General features: G+C 47.0%; 2 protein-coding genes across 2 annotated transcripts; both read left to right on the top strand.

Annotated features, from left to right (window-relative positions):
* The first annotated feature begins 3 nt into the window (after nt 1-3).
* Nucleotides 4-10895, top strand: GDF10 (growth differentiation factor 10). Its single transcript, XM_024561113.3, has 3 exons — nt 4-537; nt 7044-7969; nt 9938-10895. The coding sequence occupies exons 1-3, from the start codon at nt 222-224 to the stop codon at nt 10127-10129; spliced, it is 1434 nt and encodes a 477-aa protein (XP_024416881.1). The 5' UTR covers nt 4-221; the 3' UTR covers nt 10130-10895.
* Nucleotides 10896-20970: 10075 nt separating this feature from the next.
* On the top strand, nt 20971-27421 carry GDF2 (growth differentiation factor 2). Its single transcript, XM_024561080.3, has 2 exons — nt 20971-21447; nt 24791-27421. The coding sequence occupies exons 1-2, from the start codon at nt 21102-21104 to the stop codon at nt 25735-25737; spliced, it is 1293 nt and encodes a 430-aa protein (XP_024416848.1). The 5' UTR covers nt 20971-21101; the 3' UTR covers nt 25738-27421.

Here is a 27421-nt window from a genome sequence, read left to right as displayed (position 1 = left end):
GGCTCCACTCCACGCCCCTCTGGACAGCGTTGACCTGGATCTCTGGCAGCGAGGACCGACCATCGCTAGGTTGGCCGCCTCGCTCTTCCCTGAGCCGGCTGTCCTCCTCCGGCTGCCCCGGCTGCCCGTGTGCCCTCTATCCACTGGGTCGTTCTGCAGCCTCCGGTGCGCCCGTGCTCTCCCTCCTTGCTGGGTCCAGACCTTCCCCGCTGCCACTCACAATGGCCCGTGGCCCGTTTCAGACCAGCACAGGACCAGGGTCCCAACTGCTGCCACTGCTGCCATTGCTTCTTGTGCTGCTCAGGGACGCGGGCGGCAGTCACACATCCCCCCCCCAGTCCACAGGGCCCTTGGCCACCGACGGACTGGCCAGGGGCAAGGACCCCCAGAAGTCCCTAGGGGACAAGGCTGCCGCTTTAGGTCCTGGTGCCCAGGACATGGTCGCTGTCCACATGCTTCGTCTTTATGAGAAATACAGCCGAAGGGGCGCGCGTCCTGGAGGGGGCAACACGGTCCGCAGCTTTAGGCCTCGGCTGGGTAAGTAAAGGGCATCCCCCGCCCCTTCTTTTCATTCTCACCTTTCCTCACTTGTTCATCCTTCTACCCCTGCATCTCTGCTTTTTCTCTTCCTCTTATTCATTGTCTCATTCATTCATTCTTTCATTAACTATTCACCAAATGCTTTATGCCGGGCCCTGAGCCTCCAGTGGGGACACTGAAGTAGCACAAAGTGACACAGTGTTCCTGACCCTAGGGTACTGCCAAACCTGAAAGGGTGTCACACTTGCTGGACACAGACCACCCCATACACAAGGCTTTAAGCACAAAATGGAGATGTGAATGGGCTGGGGAAGCTCCTAGGTGGGGGGAACCATGCCATAGGGATCAGTTGTATTGGCTTTTGACAGAAGAGGAGGACATTTCAGGTGGGCATAAGCCAGCTGTGCTAGAAGTTCCAAGCACTGGCCTCAGACAGAGTGTGTGACCCTCTAGTTAGTGGATCTGGTGGCTGGGGCAGCAGAGTGGACTGAGAAGGCCGTTTGGTGCTTAGCTTTGGGTGCACAAGATTGAGACCTGCTGGGCACTGGCATGAAGTGTTCAGACTACAGTGGTTTGAGGAAGGGTCCAGAAGTTTGGGCAGGGGCACCTCACCCACCTGGGCAGATCCTTTCCCCTCTCCCTACACCTTGACTGGATCTGGGCAGAGAATACTTGCACATCTCTCCCTGTCCTGCTCAGAGAGCACCACCCACTGTCTGTCCTCATGGGCTGAGCTGCCTCTATAGTCCCCAGTGGTGCAGCCTGGTGGGAGGGGTGGGAAGACCCTGGCTGTCATAGTGACTACTCATGGTCACAGAATGCCATTCTAGAAAATGTGGGTAGGGGTCCTCTGTGGCGTTCATGGGGGAGAAGGCCATTCATTAGGAGAAAGACCATCAGGAACAAACTCAGCATTGGAGCCAGACATGGCTATCATTGGCTGTGTGACTCAAGGTAACATCTGTGGCCTCAGAGCCAGGTATGGGAAGCTCAGTCTCACATAATCATAGACTGGGAGCACCAGGATGGGCTCCGTTTCCCCATCCTGTTCTGAGCAGACTTAGGTGGGCTCCAGTCAACCAGCTTTAACTTCAGCCCTTGGTACCTTTTTGTCACCACCTGTGGTCCATTTCTGAAGAATCATTAAATTACGCCACTCAGAAATCATCTAGCATGGATGTGACCTTGGGCAAATCATTAAAGCTCTGTGGACTTGAATGTACTCATCTATGAAATGGGAAGTTCATGCCAGTATCTTCCCTGTGAGGCGTGCAGTGAAGATGAGATGAGGTAATATATATTAGCCCAAGCTCAGCCCCAGCCAGATTAGGAGGTCATGCCTGTTGTTCCCCTGGGAGTACAAAGCATTTGTGTTCACAAATGTGTAGATTTTAACCTTGCATCCATTAAGTCAGCCCTCAAACCTTGCAGCTAAGGAAAGCAAGGCTGGCAAGAGCATTGCTGCAACCAGGGCTGAGCATCCCCATTGAGCTCACCTACTTGCTGCAGCCTAGGCATAGAGATGCACAGTTTATCTCTCTGTTTTCACAGAATGAGGGGTAGTATAAGTAAGAGTGAAGCACAGGATTCTTAGCCTTAAGAAAGACCTTGAGACATTCCTTCAGATCTAGCTCTTCTATTTTACAAAAAAGGAAACTAAGGTAGGGGATAGGGCTGTTCACAGTGACAATACTTGGCACCTTCCATCTGCTAGGCCAATGCTCTTTTAATTGTTATCTCTCCCCCCGCCAGTTCCATCAGAACTATCAGGGTTTGGAAGACTGAGGGTGGAACAGACAATCTGGGAGATTATTCTGAACCAGTCTGGAACTGTCTGACCAACCTAACATTATTGTTTGGAACCAGTGGACAGCCAGTTTCTGGCTGTGTGCTGTGGTGCACATCACTCTACTCCTCGGAGCATTGTTTTCTTGTGTATACAGTGGGGTGTGAAAATTACATGGGATAAGATAGGGTTTGTGCCTGACATAGAGCAGGACCCAGCAACTTAGTTTCTCATCCCCTCCCTTGATTCATTCAAGTTGTTTCTTACCCAGCCCCTCACCAGCCCTCAGAGGTGCCTGCTTCCTGACCCAACTGTGAGGAAGTGTGAGCTTGGGCAGGTACCTCTCATCTTATGGATGAGGCAAAACAGTGGGGTCTTCAGCTCTGGAACTGGAACAAGTTTGATCTATGATGGTGGCCTCAGCTGCCTCAGTGGGGCTCCTCCTCTTAATAACAGATGTATCAGTCCCTGCAGCTCTTATTGCAGCAGAACTGTTTCTTGTTTGCCACCAGGCAGCAGAGCTCAGGTTCCCAGCAAAGTCTGTGAGCTGTCTGGCAGGGTCCAAATCTTCAGTCTGATCTGGACAAGGAACTGAACTTCCCCATAACTCAGCTTTTTTCACTTCTAAAATGGGTCTAATAATTCTCCCTTTCTTGTAAGGTTTTTAAAAATGATCTGAAATATGTCAAATGCTTACAACAATGCCTGACACATCTAATGTCAAAAATTTATTACCTCCTATTATTATTACTCCAGCCATCCTTCCCTCACTTTCATTGCTCCCTGAAGTACATTTTGTTCCCTATTAAGCATCAGTGCAGAGAGCCTCTGTACCTAATCCTAAGGGTTAAGATTAGACACCCCCACTTCAAATGACCTATATTTAAATTTAAGCTTTCCACCTACTTGTGTAATACTGGGAAAGTTACTTAAGCTCTCTCAGCTTGATTTCTTCATTTCTAAAAGGCATGTAATAATACATACCTATCTGTCAACAATGCCAAAAGTCACATTCATTTCATTTCCCCACATCTTTCCTAAACACCTCAGTAGGTAGCAGGTGCTGTAAGCTCAGATGACACAAAAATGCACAGACTGTTGGCCCTGTCCAGAAAGCCCAGGAGCTGATGCAGAAGGTAGGAGTGAGCAGAAAACTATGGGCTATGGGACAGGTGGTCTGATGGAGTGACAAAGGGCTGGGGGTATTCTTTGGGAGCCCTAAGGGACAGCAGGGAAGAGGCCCTGGATAGGGGCCAGTGAAGCCTTCAAAGAGCAGATGAGACCCCAGACAAATTCTGAAAGGGAAGGTGGTATTTAGGCAGTTGCGGAAGTGAAGCAGTCTACTGTGTGCTTGGAACTGTGAGGACTTTGGTTTCATAAAGGAAATAAGGTGAGGAGAGAGGCAGGAGATGGAGGTGGACTGGTGGGCCAAATCAGGTCATCAAAACCTTGAGTTTCCTATGGGAAGGTGGGGAGTATACAGTATATATACAGTGTGAGAAGAAAGGAGAAAGGGGAAGAGAGAGAGAGGGAGAGGTGGGAGAGGGAGGGAGGGAGAGAAAGAGGAGAGAGTGGGGAGGGGAATGAGAAAGGAAGGAGAGACTTAAGGGGCAGAGACAGGAAAGAGAAAAGAAAGGTTATAAAAGAGGTTCTTACTTACTTGAGAAAATCTAGAAATCATAGAAAATCATAGTAAAGAAGTCATCCCTAATCACACACCCAGATGTAACAGAGTATATATATATATATTTGTAATATTTTCTTCAGAATTATATTTTCAACATACAGGTACAATTTGTTATATCCATATTTGAAGTTACCTTTTTTTTCTTATTACTGGTCACCCTGGACTTTATGCTTATTTGCTATTTGCATTTTTTGGTGTGGAAATTGCTTCTTGTTATTGGGATTCTTGTCTTTTTCTTACTGATTTATAGAGGTTCTTTTTGTACTAAGCACATTAACACTTCATCTGTAATGGATGATTTCCTTGTGAAACATGAGTGTGATCTGAGGGCTGATGGTGCTCCGGGGTCACAGTGGCAGTCAAGGCCATGCCCTGGATGAAGCAGTGGTGGAGGGATGCAGAGTTCAGAATGGCTGTGGACAAACAGGGTGCAAAGCCAAGAGGAACTGGAAGTGTTTAGATGCGGGAGGGGGAAGAGACCCTGCAAATCCTCAGGCTCCTGTTGGGCAGGGAGTGGATGGGTAGTGATGCCTTTCATGGGGCATGAGGCAGGGAACAAGGGCATGGTACTCTGAATGCAGCAGTAGCTCCTGATGCCACATAGCCAGTATGTTCTGAGCATGTGCTATGTGCTAGGCACCCTGTCAAGCTCCAGAGATGATCTTACAACTTTAGGTGGTGCGTACAATTATTCTGCCTGATTTACAGGTGTAGAAACTGAGGCACAGAGACATTTCATGACTTGCTTGAGGCCCAGAGCTAGTAAGTGATGAAAGCAGGATTTAAACCCTGACTCTGGGGCCTGCCTGAAAAAAAGACCCTCAGTTCATATTCTTAGCCCCTCTCTGCCACAGCCCTGATGGACCCACCGCTTTCTTCCTCCAGCTAATGTTGGTGCTTGTGTCTTCAGCAGGGGTTCTCACTCTGCTCATCCTGATGGCTTTTTGAGAGGCAATGGATGACAGAACAAATCTCCAGGTGGCTTGGGTTCTGTTTCTATAGTGTAGAGCCTTTTGCTAACTGAAATAGACAGACCTAGCAGAGACTCTACTCTTCCTCCATCATTCATTGTGTGTTTCTGAGCTCTGACTGTCACTGGGGCCTTGCATTGTTATCTAGGGATATAGCAGTGAGCAAAGCTGGAAAATTCCCTACTCTCTTGGGGTTTGTGTTCTGGGGGAAAGAGAAACGCTAACAAAGAAATATATATCAGGATGTTGGGAAGTGACATGAAGACAAATGAAGCAGGGTGCCATGGAGGTGCTTCACATTGGACGGAGAGAGCTGTATTGTTGGTGAACTTTCACCTCACCCACAGGTCAATCCAGATGTAGCAGATACACAGCCACTACCCACCAGAGCTTCCCAAACTTTTCTGATGGTTAAAATACCCTGGGATGCTAGTTAAAACACGAATTCCTGGGCCCCATTATTCCAGACTTTCTGAATCATGTCCAGGAGAGGAAGGCAGTGATCAGGGAAATTTGGGAAATGCAGGACTCCAGACCACAAGACTCAAGGCTGCAGTGTTCGGGGAAGCCAAGTTTAAATGTGCATTAAGAACAGCCATGAACTGTTCCTTATCTGTGGCGCAGGCCGCCCCTTCCTGGGGGTGCACGGGCTGCCTTAACTCTGAGTTTGCTCTGAGCACTACATAAGGTAGGGTCTTTAGACTGTCACCTAAGCCTTGACTGACTTAGGATCTCCATAGATGTATTTTTTTTTCTTCCTTCCTCTCTCTCATAGTCCCTTAAGAACACTCAAAAATCCTCAGTTGAATTTTGCCTCCTTCACAATATATACAAAGTAACCTTAATCTGAAGATTTTAGTTAAAAAAAAAAAATCCCAGCTGATCCTGTGGGCACCCCTGTCAGAGAATCTGTGGCCCCAGCACATACCTGTTGTAGAGCCCAGCATCACTGCACATGCTCGCATTTTACGCTGTGGAACTTGGTTCCTCTCTCAGCTCTGCCCAGCAGACTGACACTGGCAGCAGGAGGGAGGCAGCCTGTCTGGCCACTCTGGTCTCCTGCTAGTCTGCAGCACCTCGTGGAGGCCTCGGAACAACTCCTCTCTTCCATTTGAACTTGGCCATCTGGAGAACTCATGGTGCCAGGCTAGATAGCTTCCTGGGGCCGCAGACCAAGGGTCTTGGCCCTGGGACCCTAGGAGTACACTTGGTAGGACCACGAGAGCAGGAAAAAAAGGTGACTGACAGCCCAGGATGCAGGGGCCAGAGTGTTCTACAGCTTCAAATGTGCAGTTTGCGGAATCCCAGTCCCTATCACAGTTTGGGCCTCTGGAGCAACCTGGATATTGGAAATATTGTTGAGTGATCTTGTGCAACCCTGATTTCTTTCTTTGTAAAATTGTTTTTTGTAAAACAAACTTAAAAAACCTTGGGTTGAACAAATATAGACACCCAAATGACTGTGCTTTTCAGCCATTTCCTTCAGAAGTCACTCAGAATGCAGGGAAACTATGAGGCTATCTACTTATTTCACTTCATTTGGAAGAAAGGCTGCACTTAATATCTGTAAAATAGAGGGATGTGAAAATACAGGAGGGGCTGCTGTCAGCAGTGCTTGAACCTGACCTACACCATCCAGAACACCTGATCACCTGGTCCCCTGATCCCCTTATCTCATTAATGAAGGTGTTCATTTGTTCATTGAGAGGTATTGGAGTGTATGTTTTAGGGTGGGGGAGATCTGACAGGAGTTTTAGGGTCCCGCAGCTCTAAGCACCTACCTTGTCTGCTGCTGCATTTACTTTTTTGCAATGGGATATTGACAATCCCCTACCTCTGACCTTAATTTCTCATCCATTCATTGAGGATAACACAGGGCATCCCCTCAGATTAATTTGAGAATTACATGAGGTAAGGACAGCCGGGTTGGCCTGGGAGTGCTCCCTAAATGGGTGTTCCTCTTCCATCCCAGCCCTAGTATCACCTAGAAGACCCTATGGCACATGGGGGCCTAAACAGGAGAGAACCTAACAGGCTGTGGTCTGTCCTTCCCTCGCAGAAGTGGTCAACCAGAAGGCCCTGTATCTCTTCAACTTGACTTCCATGCAGGACTCGGAAATGATCCTCACAGCCACATTCCACTTCTACTCTGAGCCCCGGTGGCCCTGGGCTCATGAGGTACCATGCAAGCAGCAGGCCAAGAATGTGTCCTGCCGCCTGCTGCCCCTAGGTCTGCCTGCACGCCAGCACCTGCTCTTCCGCAGCCTCTCACAGAACACAGCCACGCAGGGGCTATTCCGGGGGAACATGGCCCTAGTGCCCCCACCACGGGCCCTGTGGCAGACCAAGGACATCTCCCCCATAGTCAAGGCGGCCCGTCAAGATGGTGAATTGCTTCTCTCTGCCCAGCTAGATTCTGGGGGAAAGGACCCTGGGGTGCCTAGGCTCAGCCCCCATGCACCGTACATTCTCATCTATGCCAATGACCTGGCCATCTCCGAGCCCAATAGTGTGGCAGTGACACTGCAGAGATATGACCCCTTCCAGGCTGGAGACAGGGAACCTGGCGCAGCCCCCAACAGCTCCACAGATCCCCGTGTCCGACGGGCCACACAGGCAACTGGGCCTCTCCAGGACAATGAACTTCCAGGGCTGGACGAGAGGCCAGCACAAATTCCCCGCACCCAACACTACCACAAGCACGAACTGTGGCCCAGCCCCTTCCGGACACTGAAGCCCCGGCCAGGGCGCAAGGACCGCAGAAAAAAGAGCCAGGATGTGTTTGTGGCTTCATCCCAGGTGCTGCACTTCGATGAAAAGACAATGCAGAAAGCCCGGAGGAAGCAGTGGGATGAGCCAAGGGTCTGTTCCCGCAGGTACCTGAAGGTGGACTTTGCAGACATTGGATGGAATGAATGGATCATCTCACCCAAATCCTTTGATGCCTACTACTGTGCAGGAGCGTGTGAGTTCCCCATGCCCAAGGTAGGGCGTGTTCCATTGCACCCATTGTCTAATTGTAACTCTTATACTACCCATACTAGCAAGTCCCTCTGCCTCGTGACCTCTGTTATCTGTCTATAAAATAGGGATAATAACCCCTCCCATCTATTGGAGGCCTTGAAGACCTGGAATAGGTAGGTAGACAGAGTTTTACCTCTGTGGTAGCCTGTTGGGTGGTTTCAGCCCACAGATGGATATGGTTGGCTGTGCCTTTGAAAATGATGACTTGGTTGAATATAAATTTTAAATTGGAACATTTCTTCTTTTGGAAAGGGGAGAATGCATCTCCTTATGTGTGTGTGTTCCCACAAAACAACAATCTACAGAGGTTGAGTAGATGCTGCCCCCTGTAGACAGGACAGGTCTGCAAAGCACCCTCCTCACCAAGGCTCTTGTTTTTGTTCCTGGACTGGACCTCAGAGCATTGGTGTCTGTGACCAGCACAGAGCTGGTTTCAGTGGCTTCTCAGTGAGGACTCCCTTCTCCCTTCCTCCCACTCAGGTCTGTGACCATAAGGCAACTAACTCCCACTGTGCAACCCAGTATGCAGAACGTACAGCAGGGGGTTGTTTACCCATTGTGCTGGAAATGTTTTCAGGTTCTCACCTTCCCTCCAAGATGGTCATGGTTCTGTCTCTCTGTCTCTCACTGCTGGAGCTGTGGTGAGCCATTAGCCAGCTGATGTAGATTTGCCACAGGGTACACTCTCCTCCAGCTTAGCTCCTCTGCTGAGTTCCATGTCATGCCTTCCATCCAAGAAAGGAAGTCAGTACATAAATTCAGTTCGAAACTAAGTAAATCAGCCATGTGGGAAATCCTAGACCCAGAAGTAGAGCAGCATTACCCTGTTTGGGAATTAAGGGGCTTCTTCTCAAAGCTGTGCATGAGCAAGAGAGAGAAAGGGAGGTACCCTGCCAACAGGCGTCTGCTGGTGGGGTCTCACAGATTCAGGAGGAGCACTCAGCAGGCTCCAGCTGGCTGAACCGGCACTTATCTTGTCAGCCTGGCTGGCTGCCTTCCCACCATCCCTGACACCAGCCTCAATCCCACAAATCAGATGTCTCCAAGTCCCTCTCCTCCTGCTTCCCACGCAGGAGGCCTTTCTCTTCAACACATGATATATAAAACTCTTTGGTTGGCAGTGAGCTGAAGCACATGGGGCTTGGTCCTGCTCATCTTGTCAGAGGTGCTTAAGGAAGAGCATTCTCTGTTTTTGCTGCTGTGACCCAGAGCCTTCTGGATGGGAGAGGCTGCCTGGGGAGGGAAAGAGAGCCAGTGTAGCCCTGGTGAGCATGGTGTCCAAGCCTGTCTATGGTATCTTAGGGGTATTGGTCAAGTTTGTTAGTCATTTGAAGCCTCAGCTTCTTCACCAGTAAAATTTAGGTAATGCCTACCCCATGAGACTAATGTGATGACAAAAATGGAATGATGTGGGTGAATCAGCATCTAACACTGCAGTTAGACCTTCCCAGGAAATGTCATTTTCCAGCCCCATCGTACTGTTGCACATATGTGCAGGCCTTTCCCTTCATGCTAGGAACAGGATCACATGGAAGCACGTCTGTACACCTCAGACTGAGAAGCCTGGGCAGCTGTGGCCCCAGGCCAAACTGGCTAAGCATCTCCTTAGGCCTTCCCTCTAACCACCTCTGCTCTGTTCCAGGTGCTTCTCTGGGATGTGCAATGAGCAGGTGCCCCCAAGTGGCCAGTGCCTTGTAGGTGATGTCATTCCTCACAGAGGCTGGAGGGGCAGGAAGGCCTCAGGCTCTTGCAAACCTCCCAGGGACTCAGTCTGGGGATGACTTTGGAGGAAAGGGGCAACAGCCCTGGAATCTCACCTTTTATTCTTGGTCCATGTCTTTACAAGGGCTGAGTGGAGAACTTGCAGATGGCACAGTGGGTGGGTGGGGCAGAGTGCAGAGGTAATCTTGCTCCTTTCCCACCTTGCAGATTGTGAGCCCATCCAATCATGCCACCATCCAGAGCATTGTCAGGGCTGTTGGCATCATCCCAGGCATCCCAGAGCCCTGCTGCGTTCCTGACAAGATGAACTCCCTTGGGGTCCTCTTCCTGGATGAGAATCGGAATGTGGTTTTGAAGGTGTACCCCAACATGTCTGTGGAGACCTGTGCCTGCCGGTAAGACAAGTGCTCCAGAGTGGAAGGAAACCTCCACCCCATGGTCTGCAGGGTAATGTCCCTGGAGCCCCGGAGTGAGAGCTTGACTAGGGGTACAGGTGCAAAGGCAGAACAGAGCTCACAAACAACCTTGCTGCATCCCGGGAGGATCTGTCCCCCGGGCCATCATTCTGGGATTTTTATTGCTGGTGACTGAGCTGTTAAAATTCCAGCCTGAACCCTCTGAAGGAATCTGAAAATCAGCCCTGGCATGAAGGCTGTCCATCCCCTCTGCCCTGTAGGCCTGCAAACCAAATGTGTCTACACTGCTGGCTTTTGTGGTGATCATCTGATGACCTTCAAAGAAGACTGCACACCTGACAACACTTGCTTCTTTCATGTGGAAATAACCTCATTTAAACAATGTTTAAGACACTTTGAGCCACTTATTAATACTCGCAAACAGGGCCTAAATAATGATAAAAACGGATTTTTTTTCAAACTTCACTGCAAAGCTTTTAGATATACAATATGCACATATAACCAATTTTGGCTTCTTTTTCTTAATATATATTTTATTTTAAAACAAAAACAGGGGAGTTGTAATCATTCCCCACAGAAGTAATCTTGCTGGTTAAGTCTCCATTGTTTAAACCTGCTTATTGAAATAACATATGCAGTAATATCTTGCAATACTAAAAAGTAATCAAGATTTTTTATATTTTTATAAATTATACTTTCTATACCATAGATTGTGTATCTTATGTGTTTTTATGGAAAGCTAATAAATTAAAGGTACAGTCACATCTTGAAAACTGAATGTCACCCATTCCAAAATAATGATGTATCCCATCTATAAGCATACCACCTGGGTATCTTCTGGGGACACAACCTCCTTTAGGATCAACTGAGACCCTCCTAGGCCATCTCTACATCCTTATCCCTGCTCCAAACTCTGGAAGCCAGTCGATACTATGCCACTCAGAGTCCTACCCACCCTCTGTCTGAGTGAGCAGAACAGTTGCCTCACAGAGCTTCCTCACATTCTTAGCCTCAGAGGGGCCAGTGAATGATTGGAAAGGGTCTGAGATATCAAAAGGAGCATTTGTGGTTGCCTGGTCACACACCTTTTACTTGGGGTAGTTCAAACAGGAGATTCAACATAAATGGTCCCGGTCTTTCCTGTGTGCAAGAGCTCCTGAGGGACTGGAATGTCTGCTCTTTTCTGTGCATGTTTGTAGAAAGGCCTGTTTACTCATCATCCACCCACCCCAAATGCCCCCCCCCCCCGCTGCAGTCTCCATTGTCTCTAAGTTGCCATCAGCTTACAGCTATAGTGCCTGAAGCTGACTGACAGGCATTTTGGAAGGAGAATCTGGGTGTATAGAAGTGGTTTGGCTGGGACCTGAGATGACAAGGCCCCCGGTCTTACTTGGAGGATATTGAGAAGCTGGGAGCTCCTGGAAAGGACTTAGAAAAAAAAAAAGAAGCCCAAGGCACCTGTCTTAGGTTGGGCTCCTGAGATCTGGGTTCCTACACAGGGATGTCTAAGGAGGCTGTCCCAGGAGAAGCAGGTATGGAATAGGTACAGCAGGACTGAAGAGCAAGAAGCCAAGCATCCCAGCCTCACTTGGATCCTCTGGGGAGCTCTGGAGCTTAATTACATCTCAGGGTTAATATGGCCTTGACAAGGGAGCTAGATGTTCAGACCCTCCACAGGGTCTCAGGCTGCCTCAGAGGGACCAGGGCAGAGAGGAACAGAAACTCCCAAGGCTCTGACCCCCTGCACAGGCAGCCAAGGTAGCTCCAGAAGCCCAGGCAGCCTTTGAAGAAGGCTGAAATGGCAGCTACTGGACACAAAGTGACTGACAAGAGAGTACCCAGAGCAGATAGGTGGGGGGTTCTGAGGTACTCCAAGTGGTCCTGGAACATGTGTGTGAACAGCTTCCCTGGGCACATGACCCTGCCTCTTGGCAGAGATAAAGTGAAATGAGGGGAGTGGTCCTTATTCTTGGAGGAATTGCACGGGGACTAAATCATTCATTTCAAGTAGCTATGAAGTGCTGGTATGTCTCATATGGGTCTGCTAACTTAAAACTTGGTTTGCCATGTCTAATCCTTTTTGGAAAATGACAGGATATAAATTAGTAGAAAAATAAGTAAAAGATACTGGAGTTTGATAAGGCTCCAAATACCTTTCTTCTCAATATCAGATTCCTTATTTTTTCATCTCCCCTTCAATTTTCTGTCATTGAACTCCCTTTCCATTACTTGATGACAATGGGGTATCCTATAATAGCCCTATCCTATTCTTTCTCACATTTGCAGTTTCTGGGAGATCTTCTGAGTCACCCTAAAAGCCTAGAACTCCTATTTCATTTCTGGATTATGAGGGTGAGGGAGCAGGCTGGCCTGGCCACCCCTGGGTCTAGCCATAGGCAGGGGGATTAATGGTATTCAGTGGTGATTACTTTGGAGTTTGGTGGAAGGAGCTAGTGTCCCCAGTGACCCCTTATAGTCATAAAGCACCATGTAGTTTATATGTGATATCTCATTCAGCTTCACAACAACCTTGCAACTCACTACCCAGTTGGTGCCTCAGAAAAACAGGCTCAGCATGGGTAATATGGTCACCCATGTCTTACCAAGACCAGGAGCAATGTCAACTTTGACACCCAAGGTTGCCTGATTCTGGTGCTGCCTTAAAGCCTCCTGGCCAGTGATGACACTACCAGCCTATTAAGGTTGTCCCAATGGCACTGAATGACCTCACAGTAAAGCAAGGTTTAACAAGAAATCTATGTATGAAATAGTTTTTTCCCCTTAAAACCAAAATATCAATATCACATTGTCACAAGAGCAAGAGGTTCCAGCACACGACCCAGGTGTGCGTGTGTCCCTGAGGTCACTCAACTGGGTCTGTGTTAATCTGTAGAGAACACTGTGGTGGCCTGCCAGTGAGCCCTATTCCTGAAGTTATCCTCTGAAGCATCATTTCAGAAGCATCCTCTGAAAGGGTAAGGTCTTATTAGATTAGTCTATGTGACAAGCATAGACAGTACAACTGAGAGTTAGAAAATTTAAGGTGAGGAGAAAACATGGGAAAACTGATATAACCATTTTATTGAACAACTGGGGAAAATGAGCTGAGCCACTACCAGGTACTTTGCCTGAGTTGCCCCAGTAGGTGCTTCTCTGTGACTAATTCATTCATAAAATGTCATCAGAGCGAAAGACTATCACTAATGCTTCTTCTCTGGCCTGGGTGGAGGCAAGGCCATGCTGGGGGTGGGTTGGAAGGACAGCAGTCTGGGATGGGTTGGAAGGACATGAGGAAAGGACTCCAGGGAATGGAGATGGCTCCACCAGGATGGAAGAGCTGGACTTGTCTGATGGCATAAAGACATTGCAGGTATTGTTTGTATAAAATGCATTTGATAGCACCCATGCCAAGGAGAGCTGGGGCGAGCGGTTTGGTGGGAAGACCAGAAGGGCAGAACCAGCTCTGAGTGTAAATTGTGCACCAAAACATTGAAGTTACAGTTCAAGGCTATTTCCTTTCACCAAAGCTGGAAACATAAAATCCTTCCCTGGTAAACTGATACTTCTGAGATTTATGTTCCCTTTCTCTCTTCTCCGTGAGATAATAATGCTCTTTTAAACTTTGGTCCACTTTTCCTTCTCACTCAGGTCTAATTCAATCCCAAATTATTCCAATCTCTCCCAGCAGTCCTGGTTGTATGAGTAGGGGATGGGGGAGCAGAGGAATGGGCTTGTTTATTTATTCAATTCTTTAGTACAAACTAAGTGCCAAATACCATAGTAGGCAATATCTACTACTTTATCTCTTGGCAGGATCATACAAATTTCCTGTTTTATCAAAACCAATGTGTGTCAGAATAACCAGGTTGCTGGGCTTTGTCCCTAGAGTTTCTGACTCAGGCCAAGATTTTCATTTCTAACCAGTTCTCACATGCCGCAGTGCTGGCAGTGGTCCAGGGACCCCACCTTAAGACCCATTGTGCTAATAAATGAGCTAGCCACCTGGGAACAATCCTGAGACAGGGAGTTCACCGTGGCTGAGAACTTACCTTGTGCCAAATGGAAAGAGGATCTCAGGGAGGCTAGGCTTGAGCCTGGGAAATGACCACCCCCTGCTCTCCCTGGCTCATGCGTTCTCCTTACAGCCTCTAGGTAATGTCAGTTTTGTTTTGTTTTGTTTTTAACAATTTTAATTATTTTATTGTTGTTCAGTTTTTATTCCTCTGAGCAATGTGTGGATGAGTGTGGAACTTGAGAAGCTCACAGAGGGACTGGCGTGTTTTCATAATCAGGCCTCCTAGGACAGGAGGCGTTCCTAACCCCCTAGAGACAGCTGTATCACAGAAAGTCAGGCCGATTATGTCCCACCTCCATAAATGAAGGTTGATGTCAATGTCTGTTGCAGGGAAGAGCTTCAGCAATCCTTGAAATAAATGGATGAGGCCAATCTGCCTCTCTTAATCATTAAATTGTACTTCTCCCATAGCAATTGCACGTGATGACAGAGGTTGTGGTTAAAAATAATGACAACACAGTAATGCTTAACCATCTGGGCATCACATATAGACAGGGACAAGGCTGAACTGGCAGCCACCAGAGTCAGCTGACCAACACACCCTGTGGAACACCTTGTTTTGTATGTGTTCAAGGATACATTCAAAAATGAGCATGGAGGCCTGCCCAGAAGGAGCCTCAGTTCCACTGTGAATGCAGGGCTGTCTCAATGGGCACACCAAATTGCAAGAAGGATGTGCCAACTGAAGCCAACAGCAGGCAGCAGTCTTGTTGCCCTTTTATAGTGATTGTCAGACAAATCCAACAAATGCCATTGCTCAAAACACACAGGATGCATGGTGGAGGGGAGTACTGAGCAGAAACTGAAGGGCAGGTAGGATTAGCCTAGGTGAGGACAGGAAGGAGGAGAGTATGAGGCATCCATAACTGAGGGCAGAAGGAAAGACAGAGCAGTCCCAGTGGTGACAGAAAAGTAACCGAAAGATCTTATTTCACATTGACTAGAGCAATAAAGAGTGCTTCCAGAGAAACACCAGGTATCTGTGGACCTCTCTGGTGCCCTTCCTGGACACAGCATGCCACCAAATAAAATACCTTTGCAGAGCCCTAGCCAGCCGGGGTGAGAGGTTGCTACTGCTGTACCTTCCAGAAGGCTCAAGTCCAGACTCTGTGGTGTGGCTTATTGAAATGTGGGACTGAGTCGCGCGGGACAATAAAAAATTAAAAATAAAAATAAAAATAATTTTATTTTTCAAAAAAAAGAAAAAGAAATGTGGGGAAAAATTAGTCCTGCTCAGCTAGCCATGCAAATAAACATATTTGTGTGTATCAAATGACTAAAGACTAGAGAAGTTCTGGTGAAGGGTGGTAAGACAGGTGTTCTCAGGCTCTGGTAGCAGGAGTGATTATTAAAACAGTGGTTCTGGAAAGCGACTTTGCAATGTTTACGAAGAGGTTTGAGAACATTTACAAATACTTTACTGTAGATATTCCACTTCGGATGGACTGTCTTAAGAAAATAATATAAGCCCTGGCTGGTGTGGCTCAGGGATTGAGTGCCAGCCTGAGAACCAGAGAATCACTAGTTCAACTCCCAGTCAGGGCACATGCCTAGGTTGCAGGCCAAGTCAGGTCTCCAGCAGGGGCATGTGAGAGGCAACCACACATTGATGTTTCCCTCTCTCCTTCCCTTCCTTTCTGTCTAAAATAAATAAATAAAATCTCTTAAAAATAATATAAAGTATAGACTATAATAATATGCCTTGCAACATTATCTTAATAGATAATCCAATTGCCCTATAGTTGGAGAGTGTTGAATACATTAGGATATATCCACAAAGTTAGGTATTGTTAAGTCACTAAAAATGAAGTATATGAAAATTATTTCATGGCATGGGAACATACTTACATAGCCCTTCAGTGGTATCTCCTTCTGGTCACCAGATCTAGACCCCTCTGAGGAATCATCCCAATGAGACTCATTCCTTGCTGCCAGTGATGTTAACCCCGCCTATGCCAACCAAGGCATTGCATTTCCCTGATCCCAGTGATTGGCTGGGGTGTGAGCAGATGACCCAATGAGGAAAAGGAGCCACCATGAGAATAACTGAGATTTCCTGGAAAAGAGGCTCCCCCACCTGCTTATGACCTGCTGCAGCCTTCTTTCCAAGACATAGATGGAGCATGAAAACCACACAGTAGAAGGCAGTTCTGAGAGTGGAGAAAACATCAGTACAACTTTGTCAGTACTCTGGACCAGGCTGTGCTAAAGCCAAACCTTTGCTGAACTTTTCAGCTTTCGTTTGTTAGCCATACATAATCCATTTTTCTTAAGCCTGTTAGGATTCTTCTTCTTTGCAATCTGCAACAAGAGGGCTCTATATGGCATACTTTAATTCTTTTTAACTGTGGCAAAATATACATAACATAAAATTCACCATTTTTAAGTGTACAGTTCTATAGATTCAGATTGCTATGCAACCATCACCATCATCTATTTCCAGAACTCTTTTTTCACCTTGCAAAACCAGAACTCTGTGCCTATTAATTAATAACTACCCATTCCTCTTTCTCATAAGCCCCTGGCAACCACTATTGTATGCATTTGACTATTCAAATTACATCATATAAGTGGAATCATACAATATTTGTCCTTTTGTGACTGGTTTATTTCATTTTGCATGTTTTCAAGGTTGATCTATGTTGTGGCACATGTCAGAATTCCTTTTTTTAAATGCTGAATTATATTCCATTGTTTGTGTTTCTATTCAATTTTTTAATCCATTCATTGATCAGTGGACACTAGGGTTGTTTCTACCCTTTTGGCTATTGTAAATAATGCTGCTATGAATGTGGGTATACGAATACCTCTTCAAAATCTTGCTTTCAATTCTTTTGGGGATGTACACAGAAATGGAATTACTTAGTACACAGTTTGGGGGAAGAGAAGAGATGTGAATGATATTTTATGGTTCAAATAAGACAACTCCTCCATGAGGCCCCAGCAAAGGAAGGCTGCTGGCGGAAGAGGGATTGGTCCTTTGTATAAGGACCCCCACTTTTTCTGGGAAACACAGAACAAATACCAAACCTTGTTCCTTAAAAACCAGAGTTAAGGGGATCTGTCTGGGTGGACCAAAGCCCATCTGTACAGGAAGGTATCAAGGTCTCTGAAACCACACTACCTTGAGGAAAGTGAACTGGTGACCCAGGCTCCCCATGAGAACCTAGAGTTTTGTGATGAGAAGGTAGAATGGGATCAGGGTGTGACCACAGCTGGACTCTTCTCTCCACCCAGCCACCTGCCACAAGGACATGCCTTCTGGAGAATGGTAAACTTGGGAGTGTGCCTAAGAAAGCTGTTACCTTGGTGCACAAAGGGGATATCACAGAGTCCTGGGCAGAAGGATGGACCAGCCAGGACATCCCAGCAGCTTGTCATGAGCGTTTGTTCATGATGTAGTCTTTCCTACTAGTCAGTCAGGCAACTGCTTGGCTAGCTGCCTGTTGAGCAGCCTGGCACCAAGGAATAGACAAGAGTCACACAAGGTAACTATGCTATTCACTCAGCTTTTATTGAATTCAGGTTCACTCAAAGTAGAACATCAACATAGATTAATATCCTACTCACACTCTTAGTCTATGAGAAATATAACACACACACACAGCAATCAATGGGAGATAATGAACTTGAGTCCCAGAGTCTCAGTCTGCAGATTTGGGAGATAGCACGGTGGGCAAGGGAGTTGTCAGTATCTTGCAAGGAAGGGTCTCTGGAGCCAGGCAGGCAGTGGGCAGACGAAGTCCTTAGTCCAGCAGGGCAGAGCCTCCAACGGTCAATGCCAAGGGAGATCATCAAGGTGTGGAGCAGCATCTTGGTATGTAGAGTTCAGCTGTCTCAGCAGTGGTCTAGAGCATGCCTCAGTTATACCTTTGAAGTGATGCACTCCACCCTTCTGGGTCTCTTGATAAGTGTCTTAGAACCTCTGATGGCAAGTAGGGAATTTCTCCAAGAGCCTATCTATGGGTGGTCCCACTGTGCAGACTCGGCTGTTCTGGTCATGTGTGCAGATATCTTAGGTGTGTCTCCTTGCCAGATGTGTCTGCTTTGACTTAGGTAGTTTCCCTCTTGAACCAAAGTGTCACGGCTGACTGGCAGCCATCTTGGTTGACACAAGTGACTCCATTCCATTTTATACACCAGCCCAGTGCCATTTTATTGGTCCTTCTCTCCACACAGCTGTGCACAAATGGCTGTGAGATGTGTTCAACCCATCCCCAATAGCAAAACCAGGGGTCATGGGGAAGCAACAGCAGGTGGGACCTGCTCACCTCTTCCAGCATTAAGAAGCTGGACTGGTACCATCTCACCTCCATCTCCTTTGGACTAAATAAACCTACAGTACACTTGGACAATTCAGAAAACAGACACTCTTAAAAGGGAAAAACTTGACTTCCCCATAATAGGGATCATAAAGCCTCACACAGTTATTTAAAAACAATATGAGATGTGGACATACTGATACTCTGAATTTGCAAGGCAGATAATTCCAGAAATTCACAGGCTTGTTGGATTGCACAATGCTGGGGGCACCATCCACATCACAGTCTCTGTGACTGGCGACTCTGAGCTTTGTTGATGTGTGGCCTCTGCAGCTGTATGACTCCACATGTAAACAAGTCCACCATCCCTTATCTGAGATCCTCAAACCTGAAACTATCAGAAAACCTAAACTTTATTTTAATTCTTTTCATGGCCAAACTTGACTTGAACGGATATGTGTTTTTATTTGTTTCACTGCAGAAATATTAATGTGTTTGATTATGGGACACTATCCCCAACACCATTGGAGCTATTACAGTATATATGCCATGCCAAATTCTCCAGATCTGAAGTTTTCTGAATCAGAAAACACTCCTGGCCACAACGGTTTTAAATAGGAGACCATGGAGCTGTATGTATCTCAAAACGTTAACTGTGGGCATCACTAGACGAGATTGCAATTCATTTTTATTTTCTTCTTTATAATATTTAGCATTTTCCCAAAGATTGCACTGTATGCTACTGTTATAATCAGAAGAGAAAAATCTGTCATGTTCTAAAGAAAACATCAGGCAATAGACCCTTGAGCTTCCCTGATCACATTCAGGGTCCCCCACGCATCCCTTGGCTCCTCCTCCAGTGTGACAGATTTCTGGGCTGCCACCAGGGCCTGGGGCTTAGCAGCAGGGTCCTGCCTCCAGCTTCTCCCAGCCCACTCCACTTCCCTGGATTTGCACTCCTCCATCAGTGGAGGAGTTGTGCCTTGAGCCAACTCAGTGCCCAGGATGCTTCCTACCCCTTTTCCAACCCATATGTCTGAAGCTATACCCTTCCCATCCATCATACAAAAAGGTTAAGCAGTGTCCGAAAAGGATAGGGACAGTAAATTCTGTCCAGACCTGGGCACTCAGGGGCTCCTGGTTTTCCCCTGCGCCCACCAGGGGTGAGAGAAAAGTTGGGTGTGCCCTGGGATCTCTGACCCTAGGTTATCATGGCCACTCCTACATCTCCCTAGAACTGCTCAACACATTGCTATTCTCCCCTGGAGCACCACCGGCTTGGAAAAACTTCACTTTCAAATCTTCCTCAGAGTAGAACCCCAGAGTATTTTAACTATGCTCATTCTTTGCTTTGCTTAAACCCACGCGTGATAAAAGGGACAGAGCTTAAGTGTGGGCATGATGCTCTAAAAATAACACAGACCCTGGGACCTTGCCAAAGCTGTTGAGCTGTGGCTTGTTAGCTTCCTCAGGCCAGGGTTACAAACTCAGAGCTCCACTCCCCTTCCCTTGTCTCCCCAGAGTGGTTCTCCTGACTGAGGAGTGTGGTCCAGGCAGCCACCCTTCTGACATGAGCAAAGACTCCCCCCACGAGACCAGTGAGAAACCTTTTCTGGGGTCCCTGATGGCAGGCTCAGTGCATATATGGTGTCCCTAAAGAGCAGGCTGGGAAGCGCAGGGTTTCCTTCTCAACTCCTATTACAGTCAGATGTGGGGTGGAGAAGTAACAGGCAGAAAGCAGCCACATCACTGATCAGGGTTTGCAGTGACTATCCTGACACTTAGCACAGTGACTGCCATGACATTTAGTACTCACTCATCTAAATCCTTACAGCTCTCTTCTGAACTGGAGGCTAAAAACTGTGAAGTCACTTGTTCCATGTCCCACCAGTGGGGATAAATGAGGGAACTGGGATTTGAACCCTCATCTTGTCTGACTCCAAAGTCGTCATCACCTCACTGAATTATGTGTGCCACATTCACATGTGATCTCTAGTGCTCAGGAACTGGCTTGACAGATGAGAAACCCAGGCACGGAGTGGTTGAGCCACACATGAAGATTGTGAGGCCACAGGACTCCTGGTATGGTCTGTACACCACCACCCACTCCAGCCTGAAATCCCCAGGGACTTCTGGGAGTTCTATGTTGTTTCTATATTTGGAGCACTTTTTGGTCTTGTTTGTTTCTTGGATTCTTTGTTTCTGTGGCCTGAAGATGGAGCATATATTACCCTGTCTTGAGATTCTTTTGAACAGAACTGGCAAGGAAATGAAAAAAGATACTAATTAAGGAGTGATAAGCCCAGGAGAAATTTGGGTTCTTTGCAGCAGGCCGTGCTCTTTCCACAAGCCCAGTGTGTTTGTCAGATGTTTATAGAGTCTTCATTAACAGAGAGCTCCCTTAGATAAGAAGTTGGAGCACAGCATCGAGGGCCAGATAAGAACAAGTGGAGGACACTCTGGGACGGTGGGTTGGAGCCTGGGAACTAGCCAGGGTGCTTGGTGCAGAGCGGTCAGCAGTACAATGCAGGCCTGCTCCTCCTGGGATCCTCCCCACACCCGCTAACACAAGGTGGCCTCTGGCAGTCTCCTGTGCAGCGGGAGTGTGCTATCCCAAGATGTGCCACGGGGTCCTGTGGGTGGCCCTGCCTGTGCTGTCCCTGATGGTCTGCTCTGGTCAGGGGAAGCCTCTGGAGAGCCGGGTCCGGACATTGACCAGGGCGGACGCCCACCGACTGCTAGGGGGGGCTGGAGGTGAGCAGGTGGGAGACACCTTTGACCTGAGGATGTTTCTGGAGAACCTGAAGGTGGATTTCCTGCGCAGCCTCAACTTGAGTGGGGTCCCTTCCCAGGACAAAACCCAAGCGGAGCCACCGCAGTACATGATCGACCTGTACAACAGATACACCACTGATAAGTCGTCCATCCCTGCATCCAACATCGTGCGCAGCTTCAGCGTGGAAGGTAGAGTCAGCTCCACCAGGGTGCCTGAGGGTTGGGAGGTTGAGGGTTGGGAGAGTGGGACTCTGTGGTCCACAGCTGCACTGCCCACTATGGTAACCACTGGCCACATGAGGCTCTTCAATTTTCAATTTAAATTACTTACAATGAAATAAAATTACTAACTTAGTTATTTAGTTTCACTAGCTTCAATTTGCCTGACAGTCACGTGTGGCTAATGGCTACTCTATAGCCAGATAATAGAATTTCCATCATTTCAGAGGGTACTATTGGACAGCTATGCTCCAGAAGACTCTCTCCTTCCCCAGGCCCAGTGCCACATTTACCTCAGTGAGAGCTCGGGAATGCCAGCTCCCTCTCCTCCATATCTTCCCTTTCTCCCTCTTTCCTTACTGTCCCCTTCCCACTTTAAGACAGACAGCTGATTTAGCTTCTAACCACTGGTATATTTTTAAACTTTGAGAGAATGCCTCTCTCATGAAAAGGTGTCAAAAATTCAGATAAATTCCTCTGAGAAATAAACATTGGAGGACTACTTAATTATTTTCTAAATATAAGATAATTTCCCTGATTTAGGAGGACTAGAAAATTGCCAATGCCAATTTAGGGCTTATGTTCACTAGTTCACACAGTGTAAGTAAAATAATTACATGAGCAGGGAAACCCTGCTCACAGATGCTGAGGGAACATGCTCAGGTACCTAGTAGTTAATTAGTTAAGCAGCTAGATTCTGCCCCAGGCCCAGCTATCTGCATAGCTCAGGCATTTCCTGCTGCTGCAGTCTTCCCGACACAGCCAGTAGCACAGAGATGGAGCCCTGTGAACTCCTAAGAGGCCTTGCTCAGTGCTACAGGGGGCCAGACCTACAGAGTGTATGCCCACTCTAAAGGATGCCATGGTTTCAGTGCATACCCAATGGTGTCAGATTTTCTGGCTGCCCAAAAGCAGAAGAAAAGAATCTAGATTTTATGTGAACTTGCTTGATTTTTAAAACACTGGCTTTATTATTTTCTTAAAAAACAATCTGCCAGCATCTCACCAGGCCCACAGGCTTTAGGGCTTCTGCTTTAGGGCTTCTTTGGCTGAATTTCATTATCGAACCCTATAGTCCAGCATTTATAGTCATCTCAACAACACTTCTTCCCACGCGCTTTAGCATTGTCCATGCCCTGGATCCCAGCTCTGCCTGTAGCTAGCACTCCTGTGGAGGCCAGGGATGCTTCCCTTCACAGACTTCACAGATAATTTGAATGTGGTTCCAGGAGGGAGGGTGTTTGCTTTCAAGATGTCTGACTGCAGTCCCACAGCCATTATCAAGGCATGCCAGAGTAAGAGCACGTTAGGTGACTAATGCACTGCTCATAGATTTCTCGTTACTTAGATATGCCAGGGAATCTTAGCACCTTCAGCAGGGACTGGAATAGCTGTGAGAGGACCACAGAGAACTGTGTGAAAGGCTTTGGGGGCAGGGTATGCACTGGTGGGGAGGAGGATCTGGAGAGGGCACAGAAATATTAATTAAGCATCTAGTATGAACCAGCAACAATGTTGGGTAAGTTACATGCACCATCTTGTTGAAGTCTCATATCAGTCCTGAGAGGCAAGAAACATGAACCCCATTCTACAGATAAGGAAACTAAGGCACAGAGAGACTCAGGACTTCTCCAAAGCCATTAAGCCTAGGAAGGGACACAGTCAGGATTGGCACTTTGGTCTGTCAGACACCAAATCCTGCTGGTTTTCATAACAGCACACAGATTCCCTTCAGCTGGCACGTAGTAAGTGCTCACAAAATGCAACTTTCCTTCTCTCTCTGTGACTGAGCCATGGTATAATATGAGGAGAGACCCAGAAAAACCTGGAATTATCTTCTGGAAGGCGGCTTTCCCTGCTAGATGAGTGTTCTAGGAACCTATCGGTATCAGTGTACCAGCTGGCATTGTGAGAGGCTGTGTTCAGTTTTAGTGAATTGTTTTGAAGACTCTTTTAATGCATTTGCCCATTTCATGATGGGTGATTTATGAGCACACCTGCCCACACTGTGCTGAGTGTTCAGCAATTTTTGCCAAAAATGGCATGACCCCCATTCCGAATCCTCCCTGTTCACCCGGTCTGACACCGAGCAACTCTTTTTCCCCCCCTGGATGAAAAACGTCCACAAAGGGAAATGTTTTGCTGATGTGGAAGAGGTGAAACAAAAAACAGCAGAAGCACTAAAAGACATCAAAATGGATGAGTTCAAACACTGTTTTGAGCAGTGGAAAAAAGTCTCGACAGATGTATTGTATCAAATGGAGAGTACTTTGAAGGTGACTGAAATTGAACATGTAAAATACACATTTTTTTTTATAAATAAATTCCAGTTTTTTGGGTCCTCCCTAGTACAGACATGCTAATGGCCATGTATCAGGCAGGAGAAGTGGGAAGCTGAGACAACTGTGTAGCTAAAATACATGTCCCATTTTTGCCTGACATGATAAAATAGTTGAGGCTAATATTTTTTTCCTTAAGCATTAAAAATATCATTCACTTTCACTTTGCTCTAAAGTTACAATTACAAATTATTTTTACACCATTTAGATGCTGATATTTTTAATATTGTCTTAATGTTAGAATTTCACCTTCCCTCCCAGGATCTCTCCTTTAAAATCACACTCAAGATCAGCACTCAGAAGATGACAGTTTTATTGCTGTCTTATTTGGTTCTTTTTTTTTTTAACTGAGCAAATTCACAGACTATGTGTATTCTGTAAGTTTTTTTAAATATTTTATTTATTTATTTTTAGAGAGAGGGAGGGAGAAAAAGAGGGAGATAAACATCTATGTGCAAGAGAAATGTCAATCAATTGCCTCTCACATGCTCCCAACCGGGGACCAGGCACATGCCTGGACTGGGATTGAACCAGTGACCTTTAGGTTTGCAGGACAACTCCCAAACCACTGAGCCACACCAGTCAGGGCTGTACTTTGGAAGTTAAGTACCCTAAGTCCAGTCTTTACATCTGTAGAAGTGAAATTATAATTAGATCCTCCCAGGGTCAGTGTGAAGAGTCAAGTGAAATATAGTATACAAAGTCCCTAGTGCAATGCTGGGCATAAGGTAGAAGCTCAATAAATACCTGGACCTGTTCACTCCAGTGCAAGGTATCTCCTGCATCTGCTTTTCTTTGGAATAGCCTAAATGTACCTTTCAAAAAACTTCTACATTAAGGGCTTAAGTGAAACTAAATGAAGATCTGACAATGTCGTCCCAGACACCCTCTCATCTAAGCCATGAGTCTCAACTTTGCTATCATGAAACCAGCCCTCCCCAGCAGATGCCCATCACTGTGTATTTGCATTTCAGATGCCGTTTCTATGTCTGCCACAGAGGACTTCCCCTTCCAGAAACACATCTTACTTTTCAACATCTCCATTCCTAGGCATGAGCAAATTACCAGGGCAGAGCTCCAACTCTACATCTCCTGCCAAAGTCACAAGGACTCTTCTCATGAGCTGAAAGGAAACATGGTCATTTATGATGTTCTGGATGACACAGACACATGGGATGCTTCTACAGGAACTAAGACCTTTCTAGTGTCCCAGGACATTTGGGATGAGGGCTGGGAGAACTTTGAGGTCTCCAGTGCTGTAAAGCGGTGGGTCAGGGCAGACTCCACCAAGAGCAAAAATAAACTGGAAGTGACTGTGGTGAGTCACAGAAAAGGCTGTGACAAGCTAGACATCAGTGTTCCCCCAGGCTCCAAAAACCTTCCCTTCTTTGTTGTCTTCTCCAATGACCGCAGCAATGGCACCAGAGAGACCAGGCTGGAGCTCAAGGAGATGATCAGCCATGAGCAAGAGAGCGTGCTGAAGAAATTGTCCAACAATGGCCCAGAAGAGGTAGGTGAAAACAAGCATGAGGAGGAGGATGTGGAAAGTCACATGGCCACGGGGTCATCTTTAGCCAGACGGAAGAGGAGTGCTGGGACCAACAACCATTGTCAAAAGACATCCCTGAGGGTTAACTTCGAGGACATCGGCTGGGACACCTGGATCATTGCGCCCAAGGAGTATGATGCCTATGAGTGCAAAGGTGGCTGCTTCTTTCCCCTGGCTGACGACGTGACCCCGACGAAACATGCCATTGTACAGACACTGGTGCATCTCAAGTTCCCCATGAAGGTGGGCAAGGCCTGCTGTGTGCCCACCAAACTCAGCCCTATCTCCATCCTCTATAAGGATGACATGGGGGTCCCCACCCTCAAGTACCACTATGAAGGGATGAGTGTGGCAGAGTGTGGGTGCAGGTAGTGCCACCTGCTGGTGGGAGAGGCCAGATTGGGGGAGTCATATTGAGATGTCTTGCATACCCCTGGGCATGACAGGTACCAAATCAATCTTCATACCAACCTGGAGATGAAAAAAGAGCTGTCACATCTTTGAGGTAAAGGCCTGCTCTCCCTTTCATGGCCCACCCCAAGCACATTGCTGGGTTTAACTGCAGGGGAAGATGATGGCAAGGGGAGGTAAGGATCTGGAGAAGAGGGAAGCCTGGAAGGGTTATTGGCATGGAAATGGAGATGACGAAAGTGGCACAAGAGAAAAGATAATCCAGAATCAGTAGAGCACTGATCAGAAGTGAGCCAGAGGAGTATAGACAGATAAGTGATGTGTAGACATTTATAGAAATTAAAGGAATTGAAGGGGATGGGGCTTATTCCAATAAGCTCAGGGAGTGTGGGGAAAAGAAATGGGCTATGTGCTCCACACCAATCATTTGATGTATTCCTGCAACCCAGAGAGATGGCCATTAAGACCCCCAACTTATATATGCAGAACCCAAAACTCAGGCTAAGTAGCACAAGCCAATCACCTAATTCCATCTCATAGGTTTCCATGGGTCTGTCTGTCTGCATAGCCCAGTATCTTTCCAAGTGCCTCATTGCAATTTAGCAGGTCACCTTGTAGCTAAAGGTCAATTAGATGTTGGGAGGTGGGGAGTGTAGGGCACTGGAATGAGACTGGCCAGTACCCACCAACATGACTGGGCTGCCTGTTACAACCAGAGCATATTCCAATTGCTCAGTGACTGTGCTGATTCCTTGGCCAAATGCTTTCTACGATCACCCTAGAGTCACAGGAAAACTAACCCCCAAACCAACTGCAGAATGGAGAGTAAAGGACCGCAGTCTGGCATGCACTGTGCTGGAGCTACTTTGACCCTCTGGCACAGTGCTAATATGGGCAACAGTCCAGAAAGAGCCACTGGCTGCCTGTGGACTCAAACTATGTGATGGTTTGGGAGGGACAGACGCAGTTTATCCTGAGGGTTGGGGTGGCCTATGACCTGCATCTCTGCAGTTACTTACTCAGCATAACCAGCTTACCAGGATAACACACTGTGGGCTTCCATACACAGGGACTCCACAGGAGACAGGGGTCTGAGGAAAATGCAGGTCCTTATTGGCCACAGCCAGCTCTGCCTGCACCTCTGGCTTTCTTGAATAGTGTTCATCTAGGCCCTGTCCTGGGCTTGGGTCCTGGTCAGCCCTCACTGACCCCAAGAAAGGACAAAATTTCTGTTTCCTCTCAATTTCATCCTTCCCTCTGACTCTTGAGGCACACATGGAATGGGATGGAGTGAGGAAGAGTCTTAAAGTGGTGAGGATTCCACTCCATGGCCCTTCTGACAACTGGCCAGAGCAGACCCTATAGAAGTCCTAGAGAGACCTGCGGTATTCCCACTGGTGGAAGTTCCCAGTATATTAAAAAATAATAATAATAAAAAGATTTATGCTAAATGTTTACATAGACCCAATGAACGCCTTTAACATAAAAATGTGATAAAACGTCATTGTTTAATTACTGGAGTTATAGAAAATACTAATTCCTGGTACGACAAAGTTGCTTAATCATAAAGATGGGTGATGGATATCTTTTAAGTTCTGATGGTGTATTTCTATGGCTGCATCAAAGTTTTACTTGGAAATAAAAT

This window comes from Desmodus rotundus, chromosome 4 (genome assembly GCF_022682495.2).
Source record: "Desmodus rotundus isolate HL8 chromosome 4, HLdesRot8A.1, whole genome shotgun sequence".
In the NCBI taxonomy this organism is placed as follows: domain Eukaryota; kingdom Metazoa; phylum Chordata; class Mammalia; order Chiroptera; family Phyllostomidae; genus Desmodus; species Desmodus rotundus.
This window is presented reverse-complemented; position numbering and strand designations above follow the sequence as displayed.